Genomic DNA, 10,890 nt, shown 5'->3' with positions numbered 1-10,890 from the left:
AGATTTGTGTTCTGTTTCACAGCCTCCAGACAAGAGGGTGCTCTCTCTCTCTCTCTCTCTCTCCCTCTCTCTCTCTCTTCCAGTAAGGACCCTCCTCTGCTCGTCACTCTAGTCACACTGATCAACTCTTCACATCTGAAAATCGAACTGAATTTCAAATCAAACTCGATCATTTCCGTTGATTTAAACCTTAAATCAGCAGTTGAAATACTGTATTTATTAGAAATTGTTTTCACTGTTTTTCTAATCCCACTTTCTACAGTCATGATAAAGTACCATGTTCATGTTTGTGTGTGTGTGTGTTTTGGTAGATATTCCATACGCTGATATTTTAGATTGGATTTGGCCTACAGCAGATATTGTGTCGATGTTGGCTCTGTATAAATACACTTATACTCTTCACATTTTGTAGAAAACTAAAAAAAAAACCCACACATATAAACACTGAGTTCAAAAAAGTGGTAGTCGGTGTTGTGGAGAAATTAAAATACACACCCCAGGTAACTTGGCAGAAAACTCAGCCAAAACAAATGTGAACAAAAAAAACAAAAACACACAAAAAAACATTTTATTCACTTTGTGAAATGGAACCCCCCCCCCCCAAAAAAATCAGGTCTCTTCCTAAGCCCATGCTGCGCCCCTCCCCCCCAAGTTTGGTGAAAATTGACATCATTGTTTTCTCGTACTCCTCCTGACTGACAAAGTAAATCATGTAGCTGGTCGTCAGACCAAAAAGAGCCTCAACTCCAGTCTCCTCGACCTTAAAGGGTTAGTTAGCCATTGATAGTAGCATCAGGTTCAACTCCTAATGACACAGTTGAGAGCATAAAGTCACATCATCTTCATCGTCGTCACCACAGGATGCTCCTCATAAGTCCTGACTGAGACTAATCCACATGATCTCCTTTGTCCAGGACAGTTTCTAGTCGGAGACTTTCCCATGTGGGAGCAACAGGTTCAAATCCAGAGTACCAAAACCCCCCCGGCACTAACAATGTACAGTGAACTTCACATTCAAAAGCCGCAGACGCCCACTTTTGTTGAGCAATTCTTCAGGAGTGACAATACTTTGAATTTCCCAACAGATAACTCTATTATAGATGGTGTAACATTACTTAGAGCAACAAAAGCCCCAAAAGCCTACAGTTAGTGGTGCCCTTAAGGTTATACAATTAGTAATGTGGTGTTCGGTGACATGCATGTAGATCCTGATCTGTCAATCACACACACATCCACTGCTGGTGGAGAGAAAGATTGCTGGAGGACAGATTTGGGACACTTGGAAGGAGTGGAAGTAATTTCCCTTTAAACACATTCACTTCCATGACTTTGGCCCACTTCTGGAAATGACTGTGGCTTTTTTGATTCAAGCGGTCAATAAAATAAAGTGCACATCTGTCACCAGTTAAAGCTTCTTGGATTTTATGTAAGAATTCATAGTAAAACTTTTCTCGGGCAAGAATTCAAAGCCAATGTGGGATTTGTGAAGTGAGGAGGAGGCTGGAGAGGAAGGCTAAGTGTGTGTGTGTGTGTGTGTGTGTGTATGTGTGTTGGGTTACTCTGTGACCTGGCTGCTCTCCAGCCTGAGGCCAGGAACCCCCCCCCCCCCCCCCATCACTGTTACACCTGACAGACCCCAGCTTAGATGATCTCATCGATCTGTCGGCTCTGAGTCCAAATACCATCTGGTGAGTGAATTCTGAAACACATTAAACAAATTAAAACAGCAGACGGGTTGTGATTACAGTTTCTCACAGGTTTTTAAATGAAAACATCTTTTTTATTAACATTTCCACGATAAATAACTTGACTCGAATGACAAAAAATTACAACACAACTGATTTAAGAAAAACAGAGCAATTACATCCAGTTATCATGAATGACACAGCACTTAAACGGAGACGGTAAAAAAGAAAGTCATTTCAAATGCCCGGAATGACAACATGGATGTGTAAACTCACTGGATAAACCTTAAGAATCCAAATGATGTCATCACGGCCCAATCCCCCATAAAAGTTCCCCAACAGAACAGTGAACACGTGCCCCCCCAAGGGAATGACAGCCTCGCCCGTCCTTGGTTTAATGGAAAAATCATTTAAACGTTTGAAACCATTGAAAATACATACATCTGCACAGAACTTTGGCATGATAAAAGAAAATAAATCCACTTTATTTTTACATTTATTTCTGGTATGGCGGACCAGACCTCAGGGGGCCGGCTGACAAATTGTTTTCAACTAAATTTTTCATCCAAATGATTTAGTGGCGTGCTGGTTGTTTGAGGGGCGGAGCTTTAGGTGGTGTCACCTCCCTGACTAGCTTAGGAATCTTTTTTATTATTCTAACAAACTGATCAGGAAACTCCCAAATGTAAGTGGAGAGGAGTACCTGGATGGTTCCTCTAACTGTTAAACTGGTGTTTTGTGTCCGACGCTACTGTGAAGAAGTGGAGCATCCGGCCTCATCACCGTCGCTTATGTTTAAGACCTCCTGAAACAAGGACAGCACGCGGCCAAAGTGGGACCCTTCCCAGAACACCTTTCCACATCTGGTGCAGATGTAGAAGTGGGGTATCCTTGGCAAGATGCTGGGGGGCACAGTGTGGAGCTGTATGGGTGCCCCCCCTGGAAAGCTCAAGGTGTCAGGGTCCAGATCTGAAAGGGCGGCCCACTGACACTGAGGGGCGTACCTCGGGGGTTCAGAGGTCAGTATATCACTGAGCGGATCCTCTGTCTGCTGCTGGGCCTCCTGTTGTCTGAGGTCGGTACCCTGATCTTGGTCCTGGTCCTGATCCTGATCCTTATCCTGGTCCTGCAGAAACCCTAAACACACAACAAGGTCACCTCAGGACTTGAGAAGTCGAAAGACTCTTATCACAGCAGACATTTGAATTCGTCAACACAGGATTAGCAGGCAGAATAAGAATATAATAACAAGATTAATGACGGCTGCATTCAGTTTAGTTCCTGTGCTTGTTCACTCGCCGATACGACGAGATGTCCTAAGTTGCATCAGTGCTTTTCCTGTGCTGGCAAGTCAAACTATCAGCAGTGCAAAGGTCGTATCAGGTGAGAAAACACCACAGAGGAGCTAAAAGCTTGCTAACAGCACAGGAAAAGGCACTAATCCCTGTTCTCACGATACTAGTCAGGATTTCATTCAAATACAACACACATTTTTTACGTATTTTCAGAAATCTGCAAAGGAAAATATACATTTATACATAAGAACATCATGTTCAAATTTTAGGAGTTCATTCGCCAAAGTCCAGCAACATCTGTATTCATATTAGAGAACCAAACAAAGCCAATGTAAGATACATTTTATAGACAATTCCAACATTTTTGCCTCAGAGTCGTGATGTGTTCTCAATTAGCTGTTCCACATTTACGCCAACAGAAGATCTTTTTATCTGTTAAAAAAAATGGTTACGTCTCAATTTCACAATGTTTCCATCTCCCAATAAGCACAGAAAAATCGCACAAAACACCTAAGGAGCAAAAAAAAACCCAAAAAACCCCAACACATTTTTTTAACCGTTTTTTCAATTCTCAAGTCTTCCCGATGTGCTACTTTAAAATATAGCTGATGTGTGAGTTCCAGTTTTGAGGTGTACGACTGACCTTTCTGTTTAAGCATCTTGATCATGTCCTCTCTGGGCACCGCCACGTACTGATCGCTGTTGCACGCCTGAAAAGAAAAAAAATACAAGTAAGAGCTCTTATTTTAACTGAAAAGTATATTGAGAAACAAAAAGGCGGCGGCGAGTCCTCTTTTTTGCTTCATCGCATTTTCACACAACTTCATGTGGACTCAGTTGTTGATAATTAACAGGATGTTTATGAATCAATGTTGTTCTGTCTTTTCCTAATCATCTTTGTTTGCTCCATTTTTGACAACAATTTCCGTTGAGCTTCTTTATGCATATCAGAAATGCCGACAGGAGTTCTAGAAAAGTCCTACAGCTCTGCAGGTGCTGCGACAGCGACACCCCGCTTTCTGTTAGGACCAGACATGAAGAGAAAAAGTGTGTTCTGGAGTCAGACCCAGGGCCAGATATCCTGTGTTGGCTCATTTCACACCAACGGCTAACAGACGTTTTTCCCAGGTTATTGCTCGAGTGTGAAAGGGGCTAAGTGTTACGGAGAGATCAGACCAGTGTGTGAGTGTGTACACAGTGACAGCGTTAACGCCTCAGTAACGTTCACATGCCCACGCCGTCCCGTCCTCTATAGTAAAGGTCTTCCTTGGCGGGACATTAGTGACCTCTTGTTTGCCGACCCCTGACACACAGACACACAGACACAGTCACACACACACAGACACACACACACCTTCCTGTGAGCCGTCTTGACAGCATGTCAGCGCTAAAAGCCTTGTCAACACACCTGAGCTCCACCTGACAAACAGCATTCCACTTAGAGGTGGGCTGTAAATCAAAGCACATGGCTGGACCTTCGACTAGCTAGGAAAGCTCACTTAAGCTCTTTAATGGGGAACATTTTTAGTGAAGACTGGGAATCAGGAGCCTACATCCACCTCACACCCAAGCATCTCCTGTACTTGTGTGTGTGTGTGTTTGCCTTTGTGGTAACGGAGGTCAGGACAAGAGAAAGCGGCTAGACAGTGGAGGTGTGGGAATAGCAGAGGTGTCAGCTCCTGTCTTGTCTGTGGGAATGTGGCTCCTCTCTCCACCGGTGCATTCTCTACTTTGTATTACGCATACACACACACATATAATCATGGATAACATGCATACACACAGACATAACACTTGCACAGGCTACACCGCAGTGTGCATAAACCATACAAATGCTTGCTTGCGCGCGCACACTCACACAGACACACACACATACACACATCTCACACATACGAGCGTGGCAGCAGCCAGGAAAACAGACCCAGCTATTTGCTCAACTCAAAGTTTCCCAGAGTTAAGCAAGCCAGAACCTGCTCTGAACTCTCAAGACTAAGCCGCGGACCAGCGAGCACACACGCACAACCGTCTCTCACACACGCAACCTGGATGGAAATAATTCTGATTCGTCTCAACATAGCCAGTTACACAAGCAAATATCCATGCAAAGACCTATTATACACAAAAGTACACAAGGAAGTAAGAACTTGATCTGATGCTGTGATTTGGAGAAGAAACCTGTCTGTGGCAAGTCAGTGATTTGATGAACATGCTCTCATGGTGCCTTTATATCTGAGAGAACACACATGGGAGTATATGTTTCCATTTTACTTCTAAAGCAGCGTCAGACCGGATGATTTTGCAGAATTTTTTTTGCTTTTTTTGGCTTGCTGCAGGACATGAAGACTGGATTTTCCATAGCAATGTTTAACCACTGCAGTTTTCAGGCATGAGTGTGATGAAGAGAAACACCGACGTGCTCCAGTGACAACTGCAGCACCTCCAGCGACACTGCTCTGACAGTTTTGTCAAACTGATTCAAATCTGGCGTGTCTGCACAAGCAAAACCGCGTGTTTCTGATCACAAAGAAGCATGGCATGCAGCTTCAGTCCCACAATCCTCGTAGGTCAGCCAGCTGGAGCTTTTGAAGTTTTTACTCAACTTGATTACAACTGGTCCGTGATGTTGTGTTGCTGATTTGATTCTTTCCTTTGGGTGCATGTTTCCTATTTCACCACCATGTTTTCCTTTATGTCAACTAACAAGTTCATACATATGTCACTGAACATACTGACAAATGTACAATGAAGACATGCGGTTTGACAACCTGAGTCACAATGGTGCAAAACAACTCACTGATGCTGACTTTACTTCTTGGTTTTGCTGGCTTGAGTGGCTGCACGAGGTTGAAAAAAATCTAGTTGTGATTATCCATCCATCCCATGGGGGGGGGGGGGGGGGGGGGGGCTGTCCCAGCAGCTTTCGAGTGAGAGGCGGGGTTCACCCTGGACAGGTCGCCAGACCATGGCAGGGCCAACACATATAGACGAGGTCGAATCTAGAACCTTCCTGCCGCAAGGCGACAGTGCTGACCACGGCACCACCGTGCCGCCCTGTTGCAATTATTCTGACTGATATTGCTTTTGAGATGCTAAAGGAAATGTTCTTGCATCTGATCTGCATCAAACAAAGATATTTTCATAAGTGTGTAGAAGATGATGAGTCGACAGGACATTTCTGTAACACCATGATATCTAAATTAATCTTTAATTCAATTAAACATTTACATATTTTGCAATTCCAGCAATTTGGAAAAAAAAATCAATTGATATTTTGAATAAATTTCACTTAACTGCCTGTGACCATCATTTTGACAAACACACACACACACACACACACACATCATGCACATAATTTGTATTTATTTCCAACTCTCAGCCACATTGCTGCTGTTTCTTTCTGTCTTTTGTTCTCTCAGTGTTTTCCAGGGGAACCTCAGGCATTCTCACACTCTGAGTGGCCGTGCCAGAGAAAGAATGCTCCTTGCTGTGACAACAAAGGCTATATAAAGTGTGATACTGTGTTTCAAAGGATGGGAGGTGGTGGAAAAGAGGGGAGAGAAAGGGGGATATTGGAGGAGGTAGAGAAGAAGGGAGGGGGGATTTTTTTTTCCTAGCATGCACAAATACACACACACACACACACACACACACGCACACACGCACGCACCAACGACACTGGCTCTGTAGGCTGCTCCCATGGGAAAATCCTACACCAATCTAAAAAGGCGTTGCTTCTTGGGCCGATGTGGGTCACATGGTCAGAGCAGCCAATTGGATGCTAGTGATTTGATTCAAATTGTGGTAAGTCAGGTAAGAGCCAGCGTGGGAACTAAGAGGAAGAACCAAGAGCTTCCCTTTGAAAATGTTGTTTTTTCTTTTGCAGTGTGACTTTGGAGTCCAACTGAAGGTTAAAAATACTTAATTTCACTGTCGGACGCAGCTCTGGTCCAAAACATATATACATATGGTGTATAAGGAAAGAACATCTTTCCAAGAAACAACAGCAGCTGTTCCAAGTAAAAAAACACAAGACCGGTGATCCATCACCACCATCCCATGTCTGATGGCCCTGCCATCATCGGTTCCCTGTCATTCTGTCGGCAGACATAAAGTTTTGTTACCACTGTGAAATGATGCAGGTCCACTGAAGGAAAAACAGCTTTCTACAACTGTAGACAAGAAGAAGCGAGCCAGACCAAAGCCTTGACCCATTGTTCCACGTTCCCACACAGCACCAAGGTCATTCTAGGTGATTTGGGAACTATCCAGCAGTAATGGATATCTCATACGTGACTTTCACTGACAGATGCAATTTGTGGTTAAGTTCATTTTTCTAAAGAAAGGAAGCAGAAAAGAGGGGGAAGTATTTTACTTCATTAAGATGACATCATTTCCTGATCATGAGTTGCTTGTAGAATATTCCATTCATAATCCTGTTTACAAGCAGCAGAGGAAATGCCGACTAATGACTGAAGACGCCAGGCAACATTAAGTCCCTACATTCTTCTTCAGAGTTTCCTTCTGGAATTAGACCTGAATCCATCGCCGTCATGTTGGTGCGTTTGGAGTGTTTTCTTGCTAATAATGCAGAAAGACTTGAGTTTGTAACACTGGTACGATCGCGGTGAAGCAGGTTGACTGCTGAACGTGTAGCAAAAAATGCTGCTACAACTCTAGTAGGAGAGGGATGAAGGCGTGTGTAGAACACATGAGTGCAACTAGGGTACGAACATTCCTAATATGACTTTGTTCAGGTTAAAGATGTTAGGAAATTCTGTCTACATGTTAGCGTCAGATTCAGGGTGCTGATCAGGTTAATGTCGGAATACTGCCGACCATCCATGGAAACATGCAGTTTATTTCTTAGTTCAGTCCACATCAAAGCTCGTACCAAAAGTGTATTATTTAGCACATTTCATTTAAAAATCAAAATATTGATTGGATATTAGATGGTTACAATACTCAAGGTATAACTTGTTACTGCTTTTAAAATGTTTTTATTCTATGTTATTTAAATTCTTGCTATATCTGAATTCACTCAAAAAGGTGTTTTCTTTTCAAAGTTAACTTTTAACGAAATTGAGCAATTAATCCTTTTTTTTTCAAAAAGCCAAACTTGGGGGGGAAAAAAAAGAACACCGCTTCCTTTTTTTTTTCCCTTCAAATTTCTCTGTTTCCATCAACCTTTTCAAATATGATACTTCAAAAATGCACATGAAAACATGATTGCTGAGGAGATTCCCAGACAAAAACAAACCTTCACGAGCAGCTACACAAATGTAAACTGTTGGGTTGGAGATGAAGGTAATTTCGGCACAGTTACTATAACATACCAAGGTCATTTGCATGTGTGATGAAGCAACAACAGGGTGGAGGATGCTGCCATCGGAGGTGTGATTCATACTACTACAGAGACGAGATGTTACACAGGTCTGGACCAAAAACCTCACACATGGGGCTCCTATTCAAAAAAGGTAAGAGCTGAAAGGTTTACTGAATATGTTTTTTCAAGGTAAGATATCTCTTACTTCCTGCAGTGTGTCCAAACAGGTTTTGGAACCTTGAAAAAAAATCCCTCAGGGCAGACATTGACAAAAAATTGGATGGAAGAGAGCTCCGTAAAAAATTGTCTCAGGAACTGACTGTGTATACGTCGCCTTAACAGCTAGAACAGGGGTCAGTTATACTGCAGCAGGGATATGCGGGAAATACTGCGCTGACCTACTAAATGTACTTTCCCACACTATCCTGAGGGTATCTGGCCAGTGTCTCAGCCCAGCAGTCTGAGGTAATTACCAGCTCCGTTAACTAACCACTACCACCTGACGGCAACTTGAACTTGGACCACAGCGGAGCCTGTCTGGGCTTGACATCACACACACCTTCCTTTGACTCACTGCACTAACACATAAAAACACACACGGGCAGTCACATATACTGCACAGATGTAAAAACTCACACACTGACTCATGCCATTAGCCACTTATTTCCCTTGCATGAAGCACAAATTATACAAGTCATTCATTATTTCTTCCCCAAGTTCCCAGAGGTGTGATATCTTGTGTTGTGTGACACGCTGCTCTGTACCTGCTGGGTATGTAAAAAATGTGGTAACTGACAAGCATGAACAAGATACTACAAATCCAGTGAACATCTTTTTAAAGATAACACACATATTGCGCGAAGTCGAGGTGCTTTATTTTTCCGATACTGATTTATTTCTCCTTGTGGTCACGTCAATCATTTTGTGACAGGCTGAGGGTGTGTGTTTGTCTATCGCACTGTCATGATCTTTTTGGCTCTTACACACATGAATTGAGAATTCTTTCAGCTGTCATTCTGCATTTCCAATTTTGAATCTGACAAGCAGGTTGGCAGTTTACCCAGACTTCAGTCGAATGGAATTTGTGCTTCACTGACATGAACCACATCAACCTGTCCTTCTATCACACCTGGGCTGCATGCCCTGATGGATTCATGGCAACAGGAAGAGGGCTAACCGCTAACACTTAATCATAGCAAACCAGTGATTCTTTGCTAGCTTATGTCCATAAACGCATCTGCTAAATGGACTACACCAGCAGTCACGTAGGCTTGATCCAGCTACAGGGTGGACAGAGCAGATTCGCTTGTGTCAAGCAACCAGAAGACGGACTGGCGGTTTACATCAACACATCGTGGTGCTGTGACGTAGAGGGAGTTTCTGTAGTTGATATTTGCTGATGAGAAGCAGCATCGTACAGTTTCAGCTCACTACTATATTTACAGTCTTTTAATTACTGTGTTTCCATTTAATTGCTAAATGCATTTCAAGCACACTGTGGATAGGTTGCATAAAAACTGCTGCAAGGCATAGACGCAGACAACAATATATGTGGCTTTGGCTGTAACAAAGAAGGAGTAGAAGAAGAAGAGTAGTCAACCATGAAAAAAAAAGGAGAGTGGTCTTGAGGAATGACCTTCAGTTGGCCAAGTTGCAATTGTTCTTCAAGCTCCATGTGAACGAGGGTGGAGTGTGACCTGCTGGTGTATTCAGTTGAGCCACCGCATTTAGAGCACGAATCATTTCAAAGTGTTTGAGGATTACAGAGTATACAGCGATATAAAGATGTGTTTTATACTGATCAATACACTTGAGAGTTTGTAAAACATTCATCTGGACAGTTCTGCTGTCGTTAGTAGTTGCTCACAGTTAGTTTCAGTCTAACTATACATGGCTAGCTCTTTCTGGAATCCCACGCCGTGGTGAAAAACTTCTTTGTGAGCTCAAGACACCTATTTGTGAGTGAACCACAGGCAAAATACCCTTTTTGTTAGTATCACTTTTACGTAGCGGTTAGCCCAGAGACAAATGGTGGAAGCGAAAACAGCAGGTCAGTCACATATGTTACAGATTTACCACATTAGAAGTTATTCAAAAAGGGGATTATAGCTCTCCTTTTGTGTATTTACTCTTTTTCACAGAATGCAAAACCCCCCTCAAATAAGCGTCGAAAACACTGGAAAGTACCATTACTTCAATGTGAAAATGTACCTCATGTATGGCTTCTTTAATCATTCATATTTGATCAATGTCTCTAACACAATGTTTCTAATTGTGAGCATTACGTACTCCATTCCTTGTTCTAACTATTGACCAAACTCATGCTTCTCTATCCTGCCAACTTTGTTTTCCACTTTCAACTGTTTTCTCACCCCCTGCTTGGCCTCAACATTTCTGCCTCGTCTTCCCTCCCCCCTTTGCTCCCCAGTCCCATTTATTGGCGCTCGCTTAAAGGGGTAATGAAGAAGATAATAGTCTGGAGTCTAGCAGATAACAGTCTACCCGTCACACAAATAGCACTAATGCTTTCCCGTGGCTTGGCACAGTCAGTTCATTCTGCTTTCTACCCACTCAACCTTCAACCTCA

General features: G+C 42.9%; 1 protein-coding gene across 2 annotated transcripts in view; it reads right to left on the bottom strand.

The window, feature by feature from the left end:
* Positions 1 to 1,748: 1,748 nt before the first annotated feature.
* exd3 (exonuclease 3'-5' domain containing 3) overlaps positions 1,749 to 10,890 on the bottom strand; it is a 42,082-nt gene continuing 32,940 nt past the window's right edge. For both annotated transcript variants that reach the window (XM_086186693.1, XM_086186692.1), the window contains exons 21-22: positions 3,624 to 3,690; positions 1,749 to 2,822 (exon numbers count right to left, since the gene is read on the bottom strand). In XM_086186693.1, coding sequence (XP_086042819.1) covers positions 2,434 to 2,822; positions 3,624 to 3,690 — 456 coding nt within the window. In that variant the 3' untranslated portion in view covers positions 1,749 to 2,433. The remainder of the gene's footprint in view (positions 2,823 to 3,623; positions 3,691 to 10,890) is intronic.

This window comes from Aulostomus chinensis, chromosome 19 (assembly GCF_037954235.1).
Source record: "Aulostomus chinensis isolate RoL2024-O1b breed Wild chromosome 19, RoL_Achi_v1.0, whole genome shotgun sequence".
Taxonomy (NCBI): domain Eukaryota; kingdom Metazoa; phylum Chordata; class Actinopteri; order Syngnathiformes; family Aulostomidae; genus Aulostomus; species Aulostomus chinensis.
This window is presented reverse-complemented; position numbering and strand designations above follow the sequence as displayed.